The sequence below is a fragment of the Trachurus japonicus genome, chromosome 15 (genome assembly GCF_045865225.1).
Source record: "Trachurus japonicus isolate A0001 chromosome 15, Traja_1.0".
NCBI classification, from domain to species: Eukaryota; Metazoa; Chordata; class Actinopteri; order Carangiformes; family Carangidae; genus Trachurus; species Trachurus japonicus.
The window spans coordinates 23,314,928-23,341,676 of NC_140921.1; the positions used below are offsets into that span (position 1 = coordinate 23,314,928).

At 42.5% G+C, this 26,749-nt stretch overlaps 1 protein-coding gene across 1 annotated transcript in view; it reads right to left on the reverse strand.

The window, feature by feature from the left end:
• cdh23 (cadherin-related 23) overlaps positions 1 to 26,749 on the reverse strand; it is a 184,721-nt gene that overhangs the window by 130,733 nt on the left and 27,239 nt on the right. The window contains exons 4-6 of the mRNA XM_085800592.1: positions 6,948 to 7,090; positions 6,632 to 6,679; positions 6,148 to 6,240 (exon numbers count right to left, since the gene is read on the reverse strand). Coding sequence (XP_085656718.1) covers positions 6,148 to 6,240; positions 6,632 to 6,679; positions 6,948 to 7,090 — 284 coding nt within the window. The remainder of the gene's footprint in view (positions 1 to 6,147; positions 6,241 to 6,631; positions 6,680 to 6,947; positions 7,091 to 26,749) is intronic.

The window sequence follows — 26,749 nt, forward strand, 5'->3', positions numbered from 1 at the left end:
GTGGCAAAAAAAAGAGAAAGAAAAAAAATCACATTTTTGGACAAAAAACATTAAAACCAGATGAGTCCAGTTCAGTTGTACTTTGTGTAGAGGAGAGTAAAGAGTTGCGACTAGTCAAATTTCATTCACAGCAAGCTTAATGCTCCTAATGATATGTTATTATTAAACTGGACTGCACTGTTCACTTTTTCTTTACTTCTCTATAATGCGTAATAGCTCTCCCCCTACCATTCCAATTGTGGAAGTGACAGCCAAAATAGATTTGACCAAATTGGAAAGGCTGTAAAGCTCTATTAAGACAAATCTGGCCAAGGTTGGAAGAACAGAGAAGGAGGGAAATCAGACGAATAGTGAGGAAGGTGCATATTGAGACAAAGAAGAAGACAGACAGAAAGAACTGTTATAGAATTTGCATAATGACAAATGGAGCTCTGGTGAGGTTAAAGGCATGACTTGTAGCTGCACATTCTTTTTCCACCTATTCATTTATTCCCTTTTTCAACAGAAAATTGTTCGTGTGACCATGGAACCATACACACTGCAGTAAGAATTAGAGAGAATTAGTGGTCTGTCTTTCCCTCCCACTCCCGCAGACACGTAAACATAAACGCAAACAAAAGCAGCTGTAGAGTGCGGAAGGCTTTGTTAGCAAAGTCCTGTCAGAATTCACAATTCTGTCAAGTGAGGGTTACGGGGAAGGAGAGCGCCAAAGGCAGGGTGGGGGTGGGGGTGGAGGGGTGGGACCCGCACACTTGAAAGAAAGGGAGAGGGAACGACAGGTTGATTTATTCAAAGAGTGAGGAGTGGGTGAATCAAACTTTAATGGCTTTGGGGAGTGCAAGTCGATCTCTCTCCCCTTTCAATCTTACCCCTCTCACCAGTCTTTCCTTGTGCCCCATCTTACTTCCCTGACTTCCCTCTCTCTGTCTGTCTCTCCCGTTTCTCACTCTCTCTCAGAAATGCACTTGATGGTCACTCACATACACCAGGCCTATCGTCTTTTTGACAGACAAATCTGCACTCATCTCTGCATAGCACGCAAATCAAGGTGCTCTTCATGCTCAGTGGGATAAAGTAAATAACAGAAACATAAAGCGAGGAAGAGGATGTGATTTACCTTCATGAGTGGCAGCGTGCATGAAGCCCTGGCAGTATTTGTTGCGTTAACCCCTGGACTGGAAAGGATGTGTGGAAATATTGTTCTACAGGCTTGACATCCTCTCTGACAACTAACTTAAGCGGCCATTTGCCCTGAAAAGGATTACTGAGGTCTACAAATGAATCATCCTGCATGGAAGTGAAAAACCACACTCACTCATTTCAAGACTGTACTATCCACACACAAAAACAGGCTGGAATATAATGAATATCTGCAAAAGGAAAATTAGCCTCCCACTCTGCCACACACACACACACACACACAAATCCATCAGTGGACTGTTTCTGCTTGAAATATGTTAACAAACAGCTGGTAACACATCCTGAGCCTGTTTAAAAACTGGCCATATTGTGGTGTATAAAAATGGATGAGTTTATGTGCGAGTTGGATTAGTTTGTAGAGGATGATCATGTGTTAGGTTTAAATGAGTGCTGTCAGACATTATCATATGAACAGATGTAAAAAGAAAAAAAAAAAGAAAGAAAAGTGCAAAAGAGCTTCCAACTGTTTACTGTTTCAAACACTTCCTTTCTAAAATCACTTTCTTGTTAACTGTATTCATGATTTCATTATTCAGTGTAAAGGATATAATGCAGAGGAACAGCTTCTCATATTCCCTCCAAAAGTAGAGAAAACACTTCAGTAAAAGGTACTTTTTTAGAATTGGGTCCCAAGCTCTGAATCTATGTAGGAGAAAGTAATAAATGGAGGCTGAGGTGAGTAAAATATTGACTGCTTCCCATTTAACCTTCTCACTTTATCCATCTTTTCTCTCTTTCTCCCTAAATCCCTCCATCCCTCCCTGGGCTCAGGGTCTTAGTGTCAGGCAGAATTCTCTTTGAGGCCTGCGCCTGTCAACCAGCCACCACTCAGCTCAGTAACCACTAGATTCAATTACACTACAGGAAAGACCAGGAGAGATGATGTGAAATCATTATGGGATAAATCCTACTTCTATAAGACAGCATGCACATTTCTGTGCATTTTGCGTCTCAAAAAAGTATTGTTACTGCTGAATTACGCCACTAATATCTGATGACTTTAATTCCAAAAATAAATGTTTTCACTACAAATAAAGCTTTTTTATCTTAGGTTCCCCCGATAACTTATAGCAAACAAGGATAATAGTCCATACACCGTAGGTGCTGCTTTAGAGCTGAGATATTTGTTGTCACCTCATAAACAAATTACCTTTGGGTGCTGTAACCTGCTAAAATACAGGTCAGAGGGCCATAACAGATTTCAGCTTTCAGAAGTGAACAAAGGCAAAGAAGAAAGGACCATAACAGATTCATCTATGTTCCACCTGACAGCGACAGAGGGCACATCAAATAGCAGGTGCCTCTGTTTCGCTGCCAGAGCCCGCATAAAGCACTAAACAGCTCATTCACAGGCATAATAGGAGCTCTCAAACACCCTCTGCCAATATTATCTATGAGTGCAAAATTGTTTGGAGGAAGTAGTAGCCAAAAGTTAGAGACTAACATGATGCTGGCTTGAGTATCTCCCTACAAAAACTGTTATCATAGTGCTTATGAGCACTGGATGTGGCTGTGTGTTACCCAAACAGACAATTATCCAACTGACAAAAGTCACTAGCTGATAAGAAATGTACCCAGACAGGGCCTAACTTTTACTGCAAAGCAAAAATAATTTTATCGAATGCCAGTTATTGGCTTAAATAACCACATGTTTCTGTTGGATTCCTGTTCCACTGCTTCTATTGAGGAATCTTAAAGACAAACCAAATACAAAAACTTTTTGTCTCTCTGACCAGACTGAGGAGCCTTTTCTTCTTCAGATGTTTGACTTTCACCAAAGGGGTTTCCAGCACGGGCAGCCCTATTCTATAACATCAGCCATAGTTCATCAGAGCTTACTGTAGGTTAGAGAGGGACATTGAGATATGGCTGATAAAAAATAGAGGCTGAGGAGGGATTTGCTCACCTGCCTGGCATACCTGAGAGACAGTCAACAGATAAAGTTTGGATATCTATCACTTGGAGCCTCTTGCCTGTCTGCCTGTTTGCCTGTTTGCCAATATATTTAATCCATCTGCCACATTACAGCACTGGTCTAAAGCCTGCAATACAATCTTGTGTGCATCATACTCGTAATAACATAATCGTTATCGAAGGCAGTATTGCACTGCACTGCATATTTACTGTAGGTAGGCATGGATGTGTGCATTGGCAAGAGGGTGAAAAGAGATAGAATTCAAATTCTGAAACATGAGGATGGACTCAGGCAAAAAAAAAAAAAAACATGGGGGAAAAATTACTTTTTTAAGGTCACAGGAAACTAAGTATGGGTAATATCTACAGTATAAACTGAGATTAAACACATGCCAGACTAAAGATTATGCAATAATAGTAAAAATATGTTTTTGTGTGTAGGACAGAAGCGAGCTGGAGGGACTGAGCAAGAGTAAGCAGTTTGTGGTCAGGGGCAGCCTATGGAACTGTAGGACATGGCACACACTGGGCACAGTTAGAGAAGTTGTTAGTGTTGGCTTTACTATCACAGTGGTGCTGACAGAGAGACCAACTCTCAGTGCGGGGTATGAGGGCCAGGCAGCTGGGGGAGGTGTGCGGGAGTGTTTTTGGGGAGGGTTGTCTTTAACCACAGATAGTCCCACAGCGGCTCGGGCAGCGGCTCTGTACTACACAGATGCACACTTGGCAAAACATTTTGGGTTTGTCAATAGAGTGTGCTGTATGGAGGACTACCTGTCGCACTTAGGGAATGTGAAAAACACTTCTCAGTATCCCAATAATGGATTTGGGTTGCAGCCCATCTGCTGTTCTATCAAAACATTATTTCTGGTGCTGGTCGACACTCTTTGCATCCAGTCTCTGCTGCTGCCTGCTTGAGAGCGTGGATGCTGTAAATCTGGCCAGCTCATTAGCACTGACAGAGGGAATGCTAGCAGCCCACCTGCTCCCCTTCACCCTCTTTATGGCTCTACAAATTAAAACGACATTTACACACACACTCCCCCTGCTCTCCCGACTGCACTGCTCACCTTGCCACTCACATTGCTTCATCTGCTCACCGCTGAGCTGCATCAGGCCCAACTCAATATAACTCCTCCCCTATTCTTCTGTTTCAACAGCCCTTGAGCTCTTTGTGCTGTTTTCCTTTGGGTTCTGTCAGTCTGTTTCGAGTTCTGTGTCACTGCTTGTGTTAGATCTCATCATTAGATGTTTGTTTCAATCTCACCATTTGAATCCTTTGTCTTTCTCTCATCATTCCTCTTTTACCTTTACTACAGTGTCATCATTCACATCTGCCACCCTTTCCCATCCTTTTCTCTGCACACTACAGCTCAGCAGGACTATCTAGCAGCACTGATGGTCCTCTAACCAGCAGTTACGGTGGCATGTCCAGTGAGTGACAGCATGATGGAGTGATGTCGCAGTATGTTTGCTTTGCCCGCTAGAGGTCAGTTACTGTCACAAAGGTAATGAGGCCATAAAAATGCAGGTAACGAAAGTTGTGTGCAAACAAGATAAGGTGAAGGAGGAAGACAGGAGGAAGAAGCTCACAAGTTCACAAACCTCCCACAGGCTTTAAGTGGAAGAGGTTGAAGGCTTTAATGAAGAGCTTTCTTCTACAGATTGGACCGTGTGCTGCATCTTTATTCCAACAGAGTCGTAAAAATATGAATGAATTTGCAATGTCTCATTTATCAAGTGAGGCACACAAACAAACAAGTTCATGGAGATTTGTGATGAAACACATCCCACCTGCATTAGTCTCTTGCTGTGCTCACATTCACAAGGTTTCATGTTTTATTATGACTAAGTTCCGTCTCAATGTTAAGGCTACAGCCATTTCCAATGTAAAGAAACGCTGAATGTGAATTGTGAGTCACTGCTGTGTGAGTTTAAGGGAATCTGATCTATTACGACATCCCATTGCCTCAAATAAAAAAGCTTAAATTTCGTAAGCACTAGGAGGGAAAGACTGACATAAGCAGTAATTCACTGAGTGATGCAAGGGAACCAACAATATGTGAGCGACTGAGGGTCAGGCACAACTCTGCTTAATGGCTTTCCGGAGGCTAAACTGAAGCCTATTGTTTGCAGTGACTGGAAAGTCTGTATGTGGACTGAAAGTGAGTCCCACACAACTGAGCAGTGGTTGCACTGGCCCGAGAGAACCTTCCCTGGTGGGTGGTCTAAACAGCCTTGTCCCAACAGTCCTTCTTTCTCCCGTTTATGTGCCTGACTTTATGGATTGGGGAGAGAAAAAGCGAGTGGCTTTGAAGATTTGGTGAAGACTCAGAAAAGGGGTATGTGCTCAATATAAACACAACAAAATATGTGGATGTGTGTGTGTTTGCGTGTGTGGATTTCAGCCCCTGTTTGAAGTCCTCCACTCCATTCTGGCAATTACTTCATATCAAGGATTAGATGAGGGAGAGGGCAAAGACGAGAGAACGATGGAAAGAAGTGAGAGCCGAAGAGGGAGGTAGCAGATTCAGAGAGAGGACAGAGAAGTGAGAGAAACTGAGAGGAGAAAAGAGATTGAGGTCTCCACTGCAGTGAGTGTTTTTCTTCTCTATAAAAGTAGGCTGTGCACACTCTTTTACCATAGCAGGAACGCAGCACCTCAAATCGTGGGAAGATCACAGGTGCCAGAAAAAAAAACACCCATTCCCAGGACAGAGAAGCACTTTGAATAGTTCATTATCACCACATGTAGCCAACATGCAGTTACTATTGTTACAACAGTCATACGATTGAGTTGAATTTCATACACGTTTTCATATCCTTAAAATTCTAGATTCACACCTTTGCTGCCCTTTGTAGTAGATATGTGTGAGGCAGATGTGTTTTCCTGCTAGCTTCATTGCTTTAGTGTTCATAGAACAACAACTGTCGGATTTATTTTATTTGGATTCTCTAAAGAAAGCGAATAATAACCCACACTCATGTTGTCGTATGGTTTAAAAGAGTTAAAGAAGTGGAGATTATCCTTACCTCCGGGATATGGACGGTGTAGGGCTGCCCATGGAAGGTCGGTGCATTATCATTCACGTCTCCAATCTGGATGTTTACTGTGTCTTTGACCACCTAAGGGAGGAAACACCTGGGTAGAAATGTTCCACAGCCACCTCCACTCTTTACTTGACAGAGCACTGTAGTTTCTGAAAATGTGTGTTAGCCACACCAAGCCAAGATTCAGAGTGAAAGAAAACAGGACAAGTGTGTGACAGATTACCCGCAGGGGAGAGTAGGTTGAACGTCAGTGTGTTTCAGCAACTAAACTGTTTGGAGTGAGACAGGTGTCAGGATGATTATATGTGAGAAAGAGAGAAATAAGGGTGAGAATTAAGTGAGAGACTGAAAGAGAGATGGATTGAGAGAGAGGGTCTCTATGTGTTATGTGGCCAGGCTGTATCCAGGTATCAGTCTGTGACAGGAGGTGTCATAACTGTGATCACAGTGCAAATCTGTTTCTTACCTCTTGAATGTCACTCACGTAGAATTCGACCTGCATCTCTGACTTGGTCTGGTGGAGACAGAGACACGGATCAGCACAAACTTTGCATGACATGTAGTGCAAAGGATCAGGGCAGAAAGGCAGGGGAAGACGCAGAAATGCCACTCAAAGACCTTTCTTCTCCCTGCTCATTTTTCACAGCTCTTTCATCCTTGGATAATTTACATTCTGTCCTATTTTCAAAATTGTCTTGAGTGTATTTTCTTGTGCACAGTGCATTTTCTTTTATAATGTGTAAGTGTGTGCAGTGGTTTGTGTGCTTGTCTAGTGACCTCACCTCACGGTCGAGCTGCTGTCGAAGCCACACTACACCAGTGTCTTGGTTCACTGAAAAATACTTCATGGCCTCTTCTCCTGAAACCCCATACACGAGGGGTTCCCCCTCAGGATCAGTTGCCTTTAGCTGGGCCACTGATGAACCTGCCAGACAGAGTCAAAGGTCACAGGTCACACAGGGTTAAAGGCCAGGGTGTCTCACAAAACATGTAACATACTGAAGAGTCTTGTCCCATTATCCCCACAAAGCCACATACATGAAATTATCTGTTAATATGTATTTATTTGTGCCACTAGATTTTTTAGATGACATGCCTCTGTTACCCAGAATTCATTTGTCATGGAAGTCAGCGATGGTTAGCCATTAAATACACACATATTACACACGTACACACATATGAATGAGATAACATCTTGATCCCAGAAGCTTTGACTTGAGCTACTTTTCATAAACATTGTCATTTAGATGCAGGGAGACATAAGAAAAGAAAGATATCCTAATTCCATCAAGATAAACATAAAGCATGACAACAGGGTTCAAGGGCAGACTTTTAAGTTGAGTTTAACGACAGCACAAAACACACTAGCATTTAGAGGGGCACATGGTTTTTAACTGGAGCTGCAGTGGTTTCAAAAGTTTCATTCATCACAGACACCAGAGCTCAGAGAGGTTGGCTAATCAAAGGCAGAGGTGAAGTGCCGTCAGGCTGGCTAAACCACCATGCTGGATAGGTGTTGAAAAGGGCATGGCTGAGGTGAGCACAGCCACAGAGGACAGCATCAGGAGCCAGGGACCCACAGGGACAATGCTCATTACTGGCCAGAGTAAAACTGTTTGAGAAGGGTATTGTAACATGCAGAGAGGAGGGTATGCTGTGATCAGTCACACACAATAGATGTTATGAATATGAATTATGGTCTCTTGTCTATTCACAGAGGACAAGCAAAAAGAAGAAGAAAAGAAAAACAAATAACAAAGACCAAATTCAAATCTGGCCCCTACATCCTTCCAATATGTGACAATGTGTGAGTCTATGGAGGGTCTCTTACTTAAAGGGACAAAGAGGAGTTTTGGAAAGCGAAGCGTTTTACACACTACGTTTCCCATGAGCCTCTGCACGCACGGTGAAATTCTTGGACCGGCGCAAGACGGACGTCCTACCAAGAATGTTTTCATTTATAAAGTATGAAAATCGGAGGTTCAAAGAGGATCAGATACCGTCGTAGTTCTGACCATAAACGGCGATTCGGCGGCGCTGGTCGGTTCTCCCAGCATTTCCACCACTAATAATAATAACAAAATAACGATAAAGCCAAAACGATATATTTATTGAAAATGGACCCATTAACAAGTGTGGGTAACGTAGATTCATCCACATTAATATGAGACTTTTTTATAACCAAATACAAACTCCTCATTGTCCCTTTAAAGGGATAGTAGCATTTTTGGGGGGGGGGTTGTATGATCTACAAATAGCCCCTAAGTACTTTAATTGCAGTAGAAGACTCTCTGCACTCCTCCCGTTAGCAACGCCAGCCCATAGCCCTGCCCAGAGATTTACAACATACAGTGTTGTGAACAGACCCAAAGAAACGGCCTATTTTCGCGGTGCAGGAAAAACGCAGTTTTTATTCGGACCTAACCAACTGCTGATTGGCGGGCGCTAACCCTGGGCGGAGGGATACATGAGTTGGTTAGGTCCAAATAAAAACTGCGTTTTTCCTGCACCGCGAAAATAGGCCGTTTCTTTGGGTCTGTTCACAACAATGTATGTTGTAAATCTCTGGGCAGGCTATGGGCTGGCGTTGCTAACGAGTGGAGTGTAGAGAGTCTTCTACTGCAATTAAAGTACTTAGGGGCTATTTGTAGATCATACAACCCCACTTTAAAAAAATGCTACTATCCCTTTAAGGTGAGGAAATACAGCAACAAGATTTGGGGCACCTTTGCCTTTCTCTGATTGAAATAGTCAAATATATGTTTGAGTTGGGCCAAATTATAATTCAACCTTTATAAATAGCCACACTGAACTCAAGTGGTATTTCATCCATCCTGGAGTAAAGTTTGTGGTTTGTGTGTTTGTGTGGTTTATAAGCCTACACTGATGCAGACTCAGTGTTGAAGGGTTGTATAATCTATTTGTGCAAACAAGAGTGGAGTGGGGAGTGGATAGGGGAGGGTGTAGAGGCCAGACTGGATCTGAGCCAGAGAGTATGGGCACTGTCCATGGTGCTGAACTTTCCTGGAGGCCCCGGAAGACAGCTCAAAAAATAATAACATGCTTATCACAAAATGTTAGTCACAACAACACTCTCCCATATGATCAGGTTATGCTACTTTCCTCCCATGCTCATGGGACAAAGGACTTGGAAAGTCTCACTTATAGAGGTGCAAATGATTCACACTACAGTACAAACACATTTCTATATATAACATACATAACTATCTGAATTTCCAGAGGTGTGGATGTGAATATTGTAGATGCCAGGTAGTGTTTGGTGTGTGTGTGGGTGTGTCACATCCGGGGAGGAGTCAGGTGGGATGCACGTCACCAAGCATAGTAAAATCAGCTGTTCCTCACCTGGGGATGAATGAACTGAGAGGGTGAGGGGGGAAGGTCTTACTTTTTGCTGACCGCTAATTTACACTGTTTTTGGATGTTTTTTAGGCTTATGTGGGGTTGTTTCACTGATATGTTTTTAGTTTAATAAACTTTTGTAAAACGACAACCTCTGGAGCTTATTTTATTGTTGAAGCGCGTCCGACAAGTAAAAACACACTTCCCTCGCTTAGTCTCTCGGCGACCATTAATTCCATCCATAGTCGCCCTAACATTGTCAGCAAAAAAGACAAACTGAACTGGACCGGAGCCACAAACGAGTCGACAAGCCACGTATGTATGAACGCGGAGCAAAGGAAATTGAATGATTGATCGCAACACGGACGCCTCACAGCGCATCAGCCGGCAACAACGCATGGTGATCAGCGGTATGTAACCTCTTCTGCTGTTACGTTGGTCTGCTGGAAACAGTTTTGAAATGGTTGCTGATGACTGGAAGTCAGCGTGTTGCCTTTGTGTTCTCACTGACGCTGATGAAGAGGAGTTCTGATGCAGTGATTGAACTGATGCGTCCGGTCAGTGTGTGTTTGTGCAGCGCTGGATTGATTGATTAAGTTATTCTCCCACGCGATTCTTGTGGATGTTGATATTGCTGGCTTTGCATTGGATTCTCATTGTGATCACTATTCTGTGCATTAAAAATGAGTGCTACAAATGCTGGTTCAACTGTTGGCAAACCTGAAGAGAAAAGAAAAATAATTCTCACTGAAAAGGCCATGATGAATAAAATTGAATCAATTCAAAAGGAACGTAAAAGGAAAGTGGATGAAATAAAAGGCTTGATTTTGTCTCTGAAAGAGCTCATGGGGGATGAAAAAAATGTTTCACTGGTCAAATCTCAACTGAATGTTTTAATACAACTGTCTGATAATGCTACTGCTTTGCATGAATCTCTGATGCTGTTAATTCCTAATGACGAACAACAAAAACAAGAGCCATGGTTTTCAAAGGTCAATAAACACACAGAAGGATGCATTGAGGATGTTCAAGCATGGTTTAAAATAATCAATATACATCAAGGTGAACCTTTGTTGGAAACTCACATGGCTGAAAGGCCCCTGCAACAGGAGGCCTCATCAGTGGAAAAGGATGCACATGAGGGTGTGGAAAATGGAGAACAGCCTCAATTTCATCAAAATCCTCAAAATGATGATCTGGATGATGAAATAGCACCACATGACAGCATTTCAAATCAAGGCAGTGTGAAAAATAGCATAAGATCTAATGTGTCATCAACTGTATCTGCACGTCTTAGAGCTGAGGCTGACATGGCTGCCCTGCTCGCTCGGCAAAAGTTGCTCAATGAAAAGCATGCTCTTGAACAGCAGGAAGAGCAAATAAGGAAACAAAAGGAACGGCTCCAACTTGAAGCAGAGATAGCCGCATCCATGGCAAAAATAAATGTTTTGAGAACCTCTGGATCAAGTGTAAGGAGTGCTTCTTCTAAGAAACTGGATGGCATGGAGTCATATTTTGAGAAAAGACTTAATATCCATGCAGAGTCCTTTGTACCATACAAAGTTGAAAAGGATGGAGGAGGACCACCACCTGTGGTAAGAACTTTAAATCCATGCTTTGGAGGTGCAAGATCAAAGCACTCTGAAGGAGCCAACTATCTACATCAGGGGCCTTTGGTGCCAACAAAACCACAGATCACAGTTTCTAAGGATGCAGCGCCCCCTGTGTTTCATCTTCAAAATGTTAATGCACCTTCTTTCAGGAACATCAGCAGTGAACATAACATGATTTCTATAATGGAAAAACAAAATGAAATAACATCAATGCTGGTGCAGCAGCAAAGTCAAGCATCACTGCCAAAAAGGGACATTCAAATCTTTGACGGCAATCCATTGCAATACCATGCCTTTATGCAGTCATTTGAACAAACAATAGAACAAAAGGCTGCTAATGGGATGGACTGCCTGCACTACCTGGAGCAATACACCAGGGGGCAGCCACAGCAGTTAATCAGAAGCTGTCAACATATGACTGATGGAAATGGATATGCTACAGCAAAGGCTTTACTCCATGAACATTTTGGAAATGATCATGTCATAGCATCTGCTTACATGAATAAAATATTATCATGGCCATCAATTAAATCAGAAGATACAAAGGCTTTACAAGCATTCGGTCTGTTCTTACGTGGATGTTGTAATGCCATGAAAGACGTATATAACTTGTGTGACCTGAATACATCAGCAAACATGCTCACTGTGATTAAGAAGCTTCCATACAGGCTAAGAGACAAGTGGCGTACATCAGCTTGTGACATACAGGAAAGGTGCAGTCGCAGAGTTATGTTTGTTGATATTGTAACTTTCATTGAACGTCAAGTGAAGATTGTTATGGACCCTGTATTTGGAGACATACAGGATGCTCCAACAGTCAAGGAGAGCGGCAGAGTAAAATCCATGTATCATTCAAAGGTTGGGGGGAGCAGTTTTGCCACCACCGTTACCACAGTTCAAAGAGGAGCTCCACCAGACAACAGGAGGGATGGATATGAGAGGTTCTGCCTCTACTGTAAGAACCATGGACACACACTGGAGTCGTGTACTCTATTGGAGAGGAAAGCTCATGGTGAAAAGATGAATTTCCTGAAAACTAATGGAGTTTGCTTTGCCTGCTTGTGCACTGGGCACATCAGCAGAGAGTGCAAGAAGCGTCTTTCATGCAAAATATGTGGCTCACGACACCCCAGTATGTTGCACATCCATCAAAGGGAAAATGAACAGGAGGACAGGAGCATCTCTGTAAAGGCAGCAGACGACAGTGTGGTTGAAGTGCAAACTAGTGGTCTCACTGGGGCCGGTGACCAGGATTGTAAACTTGCCATCGTACCAGTCAGAGTCAAATCAAGTAAAGGTCAAAGGTCAGTTGAAACGTACGCCTTTTTAGATCCAGGAAGTACTGCGTCTTTCTGCACAGTGGGTCTGATGGATAAGCTTGGTCTTCCTGGGAGGAAAACAAAGATTCTTCTGCGCACGATGGGACAAGAGAAAGTAGTGGACAGTCATGTTGCATCTTATTTGGAAGTTGCTGGATTGGAAAGTGATGTTTATTGTGAAATACCAAAGTTGTTTGTACAAAATAGGATGCCTGTTGATAAAAGCAACATCCCACAGCAGCGAGACTTGGAAAAATGGCCTCACTTAAAGCATGTCTGTTTGCCAGAAATAGATGCAGATGTGGAGATTCTGATAGGCACAAATGTTCCTCGTGCTCTGGAGCCCCTGGAAGTTATCAGGAGCATGGATGGAGGACCATATGCTGTCAAGACGGTGCTGGGTTGGACAGTAAATGGGCCGCTTGGTGGATGCAGTGATAGTCCTGGATGTCAATCAGCAGTTTCAGTCAATAGGATTTCAGCCATCGCACTTGATGAGCTCTGGAACAAACAGTTTAAAACAGACTTCCCCGAGAACAACCACGATGAACTGCTGGGGATGTCAAGGGAGGATTGCAGGTTCCTGGAAATGGCTGACAGATCTGTGAAACTGGTTAATGGTAATTACAGCATTGCTTTGCCTCTTAAAGACAGAAATATCAGTATGCCCAACAACCGCATAATTGCAGAGCAACGCATTCTTAACCTGAAGAGGAGGTTTGTAAGAGAGCCATCATTTCACAAGGACTACATTGCATTCATGAATAACCTCATAGCAAGTGGATTTGCAGAGAGAGTGCCAGACACAGATTTGGAGCGCAGTGATGGCAAAGTTTGGTATATCCCCCATCATGGGGTATACCATCCTCAAAAAAAGAAGATACGTGTTGTTTTTGATTGTGCAGCATCGTTCAAAGAGGCCTCACTCAATGCACATCTCCTGCAAGGACGGACCTCACAAGCACATTGATTGGTGTCTTAACCAGGTTCAGAAAGGAACCCATTGTTCTGATGTCTGATATTGAGGCGATGTTTCACCAGGTCCAAGTGCCAGAGGAAGATGCAGATTTATTACGTTTTCTATGGTGGCCCAATGGAGACTTTAGCCAGTGTATGGTGGAGTACAGGATGGTTGTCCATCTGTTTGGGGCTACATCTTCTCCAAGCTGTGCTAATTTTGCTCTTCGGAGGTGTGCTGAAGACAACAAAGAGCTCTTTAGCCAGCAGGTGATTGAAACCATCATGCACAGCTTTTATGTTGACGATCTCCTTGCCTCGGTGGCCTCAGAACAGGAAGCCATATGCCTGTATGAAGATCTAAAACAGATATGTGCTAAAGGAGGCTTTAATTTAACCAAGTGGACCAGCAATAGCCGCTGTGTGCTGGCAGCAATACCAGACGAAGAAAGAGCAAAAGAGGTCAAGGACCTGGACCTGGACCAAGATGTTTTGCCAGTGGAGAGAGCACTGGGAGTGAGATGGTGTGCGCAGTCTGACACATTTGGATTCAGTGTATCCTTTCCAGATAAGCCACTGACCCGCAGAGGAATCCTTTCGACTGTCAGCTCGTTCTATGATCCTCTTGGCATCTTATCTCCTGTGATTTTTACAGCTAAAAGGATCCTACAAGATCTGTGCCGCAAAGGGCTGGGATGGGATGATGCTATATCAGCCTCTTCTGCTGAGGAATGGACAGGCTGGGTGAAAGAGCTACAAACACTGGATAGCTTTAGCACCCGCAGATGTTTGAAGCCCCCCAACTTTGGAGAAATAGCCACCGCCCAGTTACATCATTTTGCGGATGCAAGTGAGGAGGGATATGGGACCGTCACCTACCTGCTGCTGCACAATCATCAAGGTCTTGTACACATTGCTTTCATAATGGGAAAATCCAGGGTTGCACCTTTAAAGCCTGTGACAATCCCACGTATGGAACTGACAGCAGCTGTGGTGGCGGCTCGTATGGACAAACTGTGGAAAAGAGAGCTGAGGATGGAGCTGCTGGACTCTGTTTTCTGGTCAGACAGTACCTCTGTTCTTAAATATATCAAAAATGAAACTACAAGATTTCGTATCTTTGTAGCTAACAGAGTCACAGAGATTCTCAAGACGTCTAACCCATCTCAATGGAGGTATGTGTCTACCAAATACAACCCTGCAGACCTTGCTTCCAGAGGTGTGAGAGTGGAATCTTTTCTAAAGAATGAAATGTGGATGTGTGGTCCCCCATTTCTCCTGCAACCAAAGGAAACCTGGCCTGCTGATCCAGATGACATGGGAGGACTTCGGCCAGGAGACCCAGAAGTCAAGGTATCTGCCATTGTATCTGTGGAACAAGAGAAAGAGAATGCTGTGACATGTTTGATAAACCGCAGCTCATCCTGGACACGTCTCATAAGAGTGATGGCTTGGATATTGAGACTTAAGGCCTTGTTATTGGATATCAGGAAAAGGAAGGAAGTGAATGTACATTCTCCTCAGCCTGCATCAAATGCAAAGCAGCACAAGGATGTTATGATACGTCGTGGTCATCTCTCATTGGAGGAAATCAAGGCCAGTGAGTTGGAAATTATCAAGATCTGTCAGAGACAAAAATACAAAGAAGAGCTGTCTTGCCTCCAAAGGGGAGAGAGTGTGAGAGGAAACAGTTACATCTACAAACTCAATCCAATACTGGATGATGGTGTTTTGAGGGTTGGAGGTCGGCTTAGTAAGGCGGCCATGCCTGAAGAGTCTAAACACCCAGCTATAATAGCTAAAGATCTTCATGTCTCAGATCTCATCATACGCCATATTCATCAGGAGGTCGGCCATGGTGGTAGGAATCACGTTTTGTCAAGGTTGCGTCAACGCTTTTGGATTCCCTCTGCCAGCGTCTCCATTAGAGGGATTTTATCCAGATGTGTTGTCTGCCGCAGGTTACATGGAGCTGTTGGTCAACAACAAATGGCGGATCTGCCCATTGACAGGATTTCACCAGATGAACCTCCTTTCAGTTACGTTGGGGTAGATTATTTTGGTCCTTTTGACATCAAGCGTGGAAGGAGTCTTGTTAAAAGATACGGAGTCATCTTCACTTGTTTGGTGATAAGAGCTGTACACATTGAAGTTGCTACATCTTTGGACACAGATTCGTTTATAAATGCATTACGACGCTTTATTGCAAGAAGAGGACAGGTTAAAGAGCTCCGCTCGGATAATGGCACTAACTTCATTGGTGCAGAGCGTGAGTTGAAAAGAGCTATTGAAGGATGGACCTGGAACAGATCAACAACACACTCTCATTGAAAGGAATCAAATGGACCTTTAACCCTCCTACCGGATCACATCATGGTGGAGCATGGGAGAGGTTAATTCGTTCCATCAGAGGGGTTCTCAATTCCACTTTGAGAGCACAGAGTTTGGATGAGGAGGGGCTCCAAACAGTCCTCTGCGAGGTTGAATCAATTCTCAATAGCAGACCTCTTACACAGGAGTCTACAGATCTGAATGATTTAGAAGCATTAACACCGAATCATCTTCTGCTTCTTAAAACTAAGCCCTGTTTACCACCTGGTCTGTTTTGCAAGGAGGACAGTTATGCACGCCGCAGATGGAAGCAAGTCCAATATATTTCTGATTTATTTTGGAAGAGGTGGACTAAAGAGTACTTACCGCAACTACAGGAGCGCCAGAAGTGGACAAAGGTCAAGAGGAACTTTGTTGCTGGAGACATCGTGCTAATTGTGGACGATTCTGCGCCTCGGAATTCCTGGATCATTGGAAAAATCACTGAAGCAGTTACAGACAGAAGGGGATTGGTGCGGCAGGTCCAGGTTAAGACCCGGACCAGTAACCTCTGCCGACCTGTGACCAAGATCTGCCTTCTTCAGGAGGCTGCACAGTCATGAAGGCTGTTTTGTTTTTTACATATTTGACTCAGACTTGACATGAGTGATGATTCACTAAGGACATGTGCTGGTAACCTCTGTCCTAGACATGACTTGACTTGACTTAAGAAGATTGGATGAAGATCTACAATGAACTTTATGATGAACTATATGTGATTTAAATGTGCAAAATAGTGAGGAATGTAAATGTAATGCGCTTTTCTATGTGGGTTATGTATTTGTAATTATTACTGGGGTAAGTGTAATAATTATGGGGCCGGAATGTAGATGCCAGGTAGTGTTTGGTGTGTGTGTGGGTGTGTCACATCCGGGGAGGAGTCAGGTGGGATGCACGTCACCAAGCATAGTAAAATCAGCTGTTCCTCACCTGGGGATGAATGAACTGAGAGGGTGAGGGGGGAAGGTCTTACTTTTTGCTGACCGCTAATTTACACTGTTTTTGGATGTTTTTTAGGCTTATGTGGGGTTGTTTCACTGATATGTTTTTAGTTTAATAAACTTTTGTAAAACGACAACCTCTGGAGCTTATTTTATTGTTGAAGCGCGTCCGACAAGTAAAAACACACTTCCCTCGCTTAGTCTCTCGGCGACCATTAATTCCATCCATAGTCGCCCTAACAAATATGATTATATTGTCTGTGTGTGTGCCCTGTGATGGTGACCTCTAGCAGCACATGGTGGGATAGGCTTCAACTCCACCTTTCACCCTAAATAGAAATAAGAAGGCATTGAAGATGAGCATACTGTATGCATATAAAAGTACTGACACAGATCACACACAAATGCAGCGGCAGCGTGCACACACACACTCCTCTCTCCCTCACAGCAAGGATTCGACCAGACAATAGAGGTGAAGCAAAGCTAAATCAAGCCTATCACTTGCTCACCAAACTGCTTAACACAACGACCAATTAGGCTTCACAATCACACACCCCTCTCGTTTTATTAATACACCCCATTTTCCTATGAAAGGGTGGCAAAAATGACTAATTAATATAACGATTTATGAACCCCTCTCATTGCGTCTAATGAGATTTATGCAAATTCAGCTGCTTTCAATATGAGTTATAATTTGGTTGAAGACGGTGCAAATTAAGCATTTTACCTCATAGTCATCAATAATAACTGATTTTTTTCTCTCCCCCCTTCCGGCTCTCTCAGCTGTGGAAGAATTGTCTGCTCCATGCGGGTAGACATATATCCGAGTGAAGGATAACAAATTGTCGTTTGAGACTAAGACTATGTATGAGAGCCATGGTCTTGTTGGAAGATTAACTCCTACTGTGGAAAAGAGAGACAAACTACGACCAACCCATTAAGCATATGGGTGAGATTCTCTGCTCAGATAAAGAAAAATTATGCAGAATGCAGAGCTGGCACCTGTGCTGGACTGGACGTTACTCCTTCACTGAACCAGAGTGCAATACTTATATAGATCTGGTACTGCACTATATGAATTCACTTAAATGTTCTCACACTATCACCTGTTCTATTAGGTTTCATTGTATTGATTGATTTGTCAGCCTGTCCTAATTAACTGAGTAATTAGGTAAAGAGATTAGCATCAGGAAAATTACTTTGTCCTTAAAAATGTAAATGTCTGAGATGTGAAACAATGATGCATTACCGTTTGCAAACAATGAATGTGTATTTTGGTGGATTTCTCAAGTGTAAAAATGCTCCGATATAGAAGAAGATGGAACTTACTGCTAACAGCATTATGATATGTGAATGTCAGGGTAAAACTGTGGGGTTAAATCTGGTTTGGACTCTTTCAGTAGTTCAGGCTGAAATCAAGGCTTTAACATTGGTGTGCTTGTGTGACTAATTTTTTACTGAATTTTGTATGAATGAAAAATTAATCATCGATTCATTTTAGGTTAAGGCTCGATTTATTCTTTGATTAAAAGTGTGATTAAGGTTTTAGATTTAGTTTTAGGCTTTGCAGGAGATTAAAGATTAGATTTAAGGTAAGAGCACAAAGTGTTGAGGGTCAGGGTTCAGTGAGAACATTAGTAATCACAAACATTCCTCACAAGTAGTGTGTGTGTGTGTAATGTAGGTATCCTTCTCATGCTTATCTGTAACTCCGTGGCACCAAGCCCTTTCCCCTGACAAATGATGCTATTTAGCAGCAAGTGATGCCAGTATTACTGTTATGAATGATACAGTGCACATTAACACTGCCCCTCCCCTTCTCCTCTACTCTGCAACACTGCTCTTATGACAAGAGCGATGGGCTGCAGGAATCATCTCTCTACCTCACCTTTCTCTCTCCTATTGTCCTCTGAACCTCTTACCCTCTCCATAACTTAAATACTGAGCCCCTGAATTTCTGTCTCTGACCATGTTCTGTTGTTATTTGCTCTGCTTTGGTTGTTTTTGTTTGGCCTTACTGTCTGAATAGAGAATCTGGGGACCTCAACCAGAACACTGGCCTATCATCCTGGTGGGTTTGGACATACATGCCTCCTGTGGCTTTAAATAAAAAGGTGAGCGGTAGCCCTCAGGAACACGAACTAGATAACAGAATATATGCACTTCTATTCAGTAATTTACCCCAGCCTCAAATAGCACTGCTTTCATAAGATACATATAAAAAAAGATGAATCAAATACATTTGACAGAAATAAACTTCCCCCGTAGCAGAAGTGCTGTCAGACTTTGGGCCTGTGTGTGTTTAGGTTTGGAGGCTAATTAATGGGAAAGAGAGGAAAAATATACAGTATATACCATTTTGATGTAAATATTTGAGCCAAAAGTGTGTTAAGGAGGCATAGCAGAAGTAGAGCAGACTCCATTACCATAAGCACTTCTCTGAAAGTTAGCACAGGACTTCTGCATTAAGACAAAAGCATTGCTGATTTACTGTGGCAGTGGTGAAAAATGCGCTGTCGTAAAATACACAAAATGACAAAGCCTGGAGAGACAGAAGACTGAAAGGGAGGAGGAGGAAAAGAAGAAAACTAGGACAACTTGCTAACCTATACACAGCAGGAGCACCATGTTTTACTCAGCCCAACCTTTTAGGAAAGGCAAGGGGACCAGTGAGGACGCTAAATCAGCCGCGGGAGGACATCAATCCCTGCAGGATCAATAGGAGTCGTGCGTGTTAGACGAGGACTAGGCTCGGCCCTGCCCTGAGGCCTCGGGCTTGAGAAAGAAAAGGGGCTATAGGCCAAAGCCCTGTTCATTATGTTGGTGACATCTCCAGACCTCTCGTTCATCTGGTGCTGATTCAGTGAGACAGGCATTGTCAGGACTGCAATTTCAGGCATGTTGTGAATTATAGCTTCAAATTTTATGGTACGGAGGCACAGAGGCTAAATGGGTATATGGCCAATGTTCAGTATGCTGTGCGCAAAAGTATTGGCAGACAAAAGAAAAGAAAGATGAAGCCACCTCAAGACAAAACCTGACTGGGTAAGGATAGAGAGAATCTTCACCTGCTCTGTATAAATACTTGATGAATTGTCTCGAGGCAGGGCTCAGGCCTAGGGATTGAAGTCATGCAATCAGTGGGCTGATGAGTCAGTATGATGCCACTCATGTTACCACACTTTCTATCTGCTGACAGTGAGAGCCTTCAAACACATCAGCAATGCCAAGCTGAAGCCATGCTGCCTCACATCAATCACGCCTAAAGAAATTCACACGAGAAAATACTATCTTCAGCTAACTGGCAGTGTGAGCTCCTTCAGTGGTGACTGAATTTTGTTACTTTAGTGTAACGTTTGTCACTTCATGGATTAGCATGTGAACAGAAATTGAACTGAATGCTCTCCGTTGAGAAGTGGTAATGAAAAGCCTTTATATGATATACAGTAGACGAGTTGTGATTATGAGACTGTGACTCTAAGCTGATGCTATATATCTTTCAGAATCACATCCCTTAGGTCTGAGACAACAGGCACAGTGTTAAAGAGCAAGCATGCAAAAACTAGCCCTGCTAATTGACTGTGTTACTGAAACAAAATACAGTAGGTCAGTTTCGTGCACACCCCTATTACAGTTGTGTTAGCATCTCTTTGACTGCATGCACTGAAAGATGGATAGTCTGGTAAACAGAGATGCACACTCATGCAGAAACACCACTTTACTTTTGTTATGAGAAACAGGAATTTAGATGTTAAGTGTGGTCAATACAGTGTAAATACCCAAATATGAGCACCAACTTTAACTTGATGTATTAATATACAAGGTGGGAGTGATCTATATTCAGCCATTAATGGCTTAAGAATGGAACTATATGCTGCATATTTGTATTGATCAGAGTAGCTGCGAGTCAAAATCCACTGCAGTCATACCAATGTAGGACCCCAACAGTTTCAGTCAATGTGGCTCATATCAAGCACTTTGGGGGTAATTTACGAGTCAGATTCCATCAGGGATTTAAGTCAGTCTTTCAGGCTCATCCTTTTAAGAGATCTCTTGGGGGCAGATGCATTAACTTGCACCCTCACTTCCAGTCAAACACACAATAAATTAAACTTTATTCTCTTCCTGTAGAAATAAGATGGAAATGAGCGAAATCATCTCATCGCTGCCTTCTTTGCCCACGGTGCTGTATGCTACGTTAATGTCTAGAGAACCTGATTGCTTCTGGGAAGCCAGTTGGACGTGGAAATAAACCTAGCAGATCCACCTGGAATGACAATGGTGCGGTGGCCACAAACTGAGTGCTAGGACCCCAATTTCCATACAAAGAGAGGTGTATGTGTTCAGGGGGCATCTTTAATAGCTGAAAAGAGGATGCATGCAGATAGTTTATTTCTCTGTAGAATGACGGCAGCCACGGAGAGTGACAGAAAGGCTTTTCCCCCAGGGAGGTCAGTTAGACAGGTAGCAATAAAAAAAAAAGGTGGAAGGAAAGAAAAGCTCTGATTTCCATATTGTGCCACAAATAAACAAATGCAAATACAAACATACACTCAAAATGGCAAATGAGAACAATTTACTTCATAAATAATGGGGACAAATAACAATTACAGACTTCAAAGGAGGTTTTATTTGTCTTTTACAAAAAACTAACTTACCACACTGAAATCCTTACATTTTAATGGCCTTTTGAAACAAGACATTTACCATATTCAATCTAATTTTCCTCTCATTTACCCTTTTTCAATTTTTCACTGGCCTTCTCCCCTTTGTGTGTGTGTGTGTGTGTGTGTGTGTGTGTGTGTGTGTGTGTGTGTGTGTGTGTGTGTGTGTGTGTGTGTGTGTGTGTGTGTGTGTGTGACATCAATAACTGTGATGGGAAAGAGAGCCGAAGACAAATAGTGCCTGGAGTCTGGCTTTAAGTGACTCCTGTGTTTCAACAACACACACCACAGAGTCCTTGGGAGGCTGTGTATTAATCCAACAGATTTATGACTAAATCTGTCACGGATGAGAGGAGAACACCCTCTGTCTTTCCTTTAGCCATTCCTGAGAGGCATACATACCTCCCTGACCACACACCCCCCGCCTCTGTGTGTGTGTGTGTGTGTGTGTGTGTGTACATAGCTTTCAAACAGAAAATACCTCTGCACTTCTGTATATTCATGAATCGTGCATGCACACATAATGTGTGAAAAACACTGATACTTTTTTTAGCAAACATAGTTTGTCAATACACATCTTATGAAGGTCATCATGTATGAACAATCTGAACCAATATGTTTTAGATATTTTGGAATTTTGCAAGAAAACCATAAGCTGAGTCAGCTTTTCTTGATGTAAGTGAAAGAGTAGATCTATTACATACTGTATGGCTGTCTTCAAAAGAAACTAGGTTGTGGTTCATGGTACAGTTACGACTAAAGAAGCCCAAACAGGAGGAGCAAAATGTTGAAAACAAATGGTTCATGTACCTGCGGCTTAAAATCAAAAACCTCACTGTGCCTGAACCTGTGGAAAAGAAAGAACAAAGCTAAGATTGCAGTCTGTCGTGTTTTGTTCTCTAAGCAGGCAGAAAGGAAGCACCAAGGGATTTCTAAAAAGCTGTACAATGATGTTTGTCATCAATACTGTATAATGAATGAATGTGGAATGTATTTTAAAGGCAAAGTGAAAAAACTACATAAAGCTAGACTATTAGGAGCTTATTGTGTGCATACATATATTCAGCATTATTTGTATATCTCTACAGTTGGTTTTCAGAGTATGTCTGAAGTCGACTTTTCTGTCCATGAATCCGTGATTTATCTCTGAATCTAATGAGAGCGATTCAGCTCAGTCTTAAGTGAACTGAGGAGGACGAGGAGGCGTATGATTGGATGTCCGACCCAGGATTGGCTTTCTAATACACCCAAATGGTGAGATGATGAAAACACTGAGTGACAAGGCTGTGACTAACCAATTACATTGTGAAAGTCGGATGGACAGTGAAGGACATTAGTGGACAGTCATCCCACGCATTGGTGTGGAGAAGCAGACCTGTCACTGCATATTCACACGCAGCTCTGTTCGCCCTCCGATCACACAGGAAAGCTCTTTGCTCTTGCTATTTCCTATTCCAGCCCATCACACTCTTGCTGTTTGCCCGCTCTCTCTCTTTGGTTTTTGTCATCCTCTCGTCACGCTCCGTCCTGCTTGTGGAGGCCAGACAGAGGGACACAGGCAGCACTGATAGGAGTGGACAGGTGGCTGTGTGCTTCTGAGGCTTCTGGAGTGACGGCTGAGCCAGTCTGGCCTGTCATTGTCACAAAAGCAAACGCCTGCCCCAAACGCACACGCAGTCACCAAACCGTGCCACTTCTGCCAACACGGAGAAGTGTCTATCAGCACTGTCACTTTATAATGCCAGCCCAATTCTTTCCTTTTCTTTCTGTCTTAATGTCATGCTCCTTCCAACCACTATTGCTGCTCACCTCAGTTTTTAATCCTGTCCTTATTCTGTATTTTGCCTCTATCTCTAACCCTACCTATACACTGCCTCTGTCTGACACTGGCCCTCTGCTGACCTCACCGCGGCTGACTATTACCTGAGAGTGAGCTAAATCATGGTCGGGTAATGGAACATGCCACCTTCATTGTGAAGCCCCCCCACCACACACACACATACACACACAGACACTAAAACAAAAGCCTCTCCCTTTTGGCCTTTCCCTTTCTCTCTCCCGTTTACATGTTTATCATTTGGCCCAGCTGTGTTGCTGAAATCTAAAGCTGGTGTTGTTTCTGTCGACCCTCTGGATATGGATGTGGATGGGGATGGGGTTGCTGGAGAATGGCAGGCGCTGGGGTCAAGAATGAGGCTGTGGCAACTCAGAGTTGACCTCCATCCCTGGCTGTCATTGACAGGGGGAATGTGGACTGGACTGGAGTATTACCTCAGAAATCAAATGCTCCTTTTCTTGACAAATATAGCTATCACAAATAGGTGAAAGCTCAGAGAATCAGCAGTGTTTTCCCTGTTTTGGACGGAGAGCTCATAAAGAGGAAAAGGGCATGGATGTATCCTCAAGGTACAGGAGCAATTTAATGGTGACTACTTTCAGATTTATCTTCTGTTTTTCTCTTGGCCAGGCTTGTTATTTTTGTCACCAGTATTGCTTCAGCTTATTGCCTGGGATTCATTGACTTTTTCACCACAACTACTTAAAGGGAAAACGAGGAGTTTGTATTTGGTTATATAAAAATCTCATATTAATGTGGATGAATCTACGTTACCCACACTTGGGTCCATTTTCGATAAATATATTGTTTTGTTTTTATCGTTATTTTGTTATTATTTTTAGTGGTCGACTCGCCCAGCATTTCCTACTTTTGGTTTCGCGGACGCTGCCCGGCGGGTCATGGGAATCACCGTTTATGGTCGGAACTACGACGGTATCTGATCGTCTTCCAACCTCCGACTTTCATTCTTGATCAATGAAAACATTCTTGGCAAATGTTTTCGCTTTCGTCCGTCTTGCGCCGGTCCAAGAATTTCACCGTGCGCGCGGAGGCTCATGGGAAATGTAGTGTGAAAACACTTTGCTTTCCAAAACTCCTTGTTGTCCCTTTAAGAGCGAGGAACTACTTCAGGTTTTAAAGTTACTTTAAAAGGTGTCAGACAAACCATTGCAACCAGTATTATATCAAGTATAGTATATATAAATATTTTACTGACCATTATTTTTCCTTTCTTTGTCCTCCACCTTTCTGCCTCCCATTTAGTCATTTATTGTTTCTCACATTGAACTCCATTTGTAAAGCTCCTTTGTACTTGCATACTCCTATTCAGACATGCAGAGAAATCCTACACAGTGCACTGTCCAGCCCTTTCTCTAATAATACACACAAATATAATATATACATACATTTTTTGTCAAATACAATGTATTTTTTGCCCTGCTATATTCAAGCTGTCATCCCAATGCATTATGGCCCATTGTCTCTCTTTTATGTTTCTTCCCACTTAATAAAATAAATTGACTCCTTACAAGGTTTTCAAAAGACATGATAACATTCATGAAATGTTATCCACACACTTTAGACAGTGAGTAGGCATGGTAATGTACTGTATATATAGTACAATTTAATTTTCAGTGATACTACACTTTCCATTCAGAGAATATTTGTCATCCTCACCGTGTGCCAGACGAAGAAAACAGTTCAGTTTATTACTGAAGGATAGCTTGTGGGCCATTCTATTGTTTCAGTATTTTAATATACCCATAACAATGTGTGTTGGCTAGTCTGTAAACTGAGACTTCTAGAAAGGAGAAATGAATATTGAATTAATGAAGGTGCATCTGCTGAGTAAAATCTAGTCTAATTTTCCAAAGCTTCTGACTTAGCTGACTTAACTTAGCTACCAACAGCAGCCACCACTGCTGAATACTGAACTCACTGTGGAAGGTGCATTCAATTGAAACAAAATATTTTTCTCTCTCATGGAGGACATTTAAATGTGTCCAAGGACAAAAAGCACAGGTGTCATTAACAACATCAAAGATAGCTCTGTTCGCTTTGGGAGTGCCAGCAAATCAGCAGGTGCAATGTGAAAGCCTAATTACTGGCACATGTACTATACAATTGGTATGGGTAATTAATAGATTTGTTATTGATGTTGTTGAGTGTGTTTAGAAAAGGAAAAATATCCACTGTGAGAAAGGACTGTGTGACTTTTTCAGGTCAACACAAAACAACATTTACACTGAGAGGAAAAACTCATCCTAGAAAGTCATCTAACAATTAGAAAGAAGTGGAAATATGGAGAGGTCAGTATAATATTTATACCATAGCAATAAAAACTATTTCAGAAACTATTTATATAATTTGAGTTTTTTTCATTTTTTAAATATAAATTGTGATGCAATATGTGACTACTTAATAAGTACAATAAAGTTCACTAAAGATTTGTGTCATTAAGGGTTTTCTCTTATTTGGGTTAAGCCATCTTTCCTGTAGTTTGATGAAAAGTTTCTACAGTGACAGTCATTTTCTCTGACTGAAAACAATGCAAATATAATAAAATACTCACTTCAGTCCCAATCAGCTAGCGGTGGCATGGACTGAATTAAATAAACACTGCAAGTAGCATCGGGACTTCATATACCAAAGTTATTACTGTTAAAAGCAGCTTTGGGCTGTGTTGAATTTTCAAAAAAGTATTTTTTTGTTTTTTCTTTTTTTGTCTCTCGTCCTTGTTCAGCAGCACTTTGTACCTGTATTGCTTGTGAAAGTGAAAAGAAAAATTGTGGAAAATGTCCAGCTTTGATTTATTTGAATTGACAGGATGAACACTGTTGTTTTTCCAGCTGCCAGTTCTCAAATAGCAGATGCTGTAGCATCACACAGGAACAACACATACAACAGCAAATGGTTATTACAATCACCTTGTTAAATGTTCCTCGAACATCTTTGCTTTTAACCACTTGCAACAAGCTGGAAGCAAAGTTGAGTGTCCTAACAGTAAGATCTCCTTGCCACTGACAAGTGGGCGTATAGTCTAACATCAAGCCCCTTCAACATTTCCTCTACATTTTTCCTTGTTTTACATTTAGTGCGTTATAGTGTTCTCCGCACCAGTCCATATGGTGTAGCAGTTGTAAAATTGCACTATGCTCCAGAAGCCACGCTAGCATGTCTGATCCTGGTCAGGTCCAGCTCAACTCAGTGTAGGCAAATGAGGCCAAGGCCAGCTGGACTTTATCTATATGGGCAGAGTCACTAGTGCATCTCTATCTTCCTCATCTCTGTCTTGCTCTCTCATGTCCATCTGCTATGAAGCCCCCCTTCACTGTCATCTCCCCCTCTGCCAATACCTATTCCTATCTCATGTGTGTATCAGTTCTACTTGGACATCCACATTTTCTTCCAGCTCCACATTCCTACACCCTGCTTCTTTCCTTCAATCCACACACCACTCCTTCTCTCAATACATCCCCTGCACCTCTCCTTCCTCCCATCGTCTAGCCCTTTTCTTCTGCAT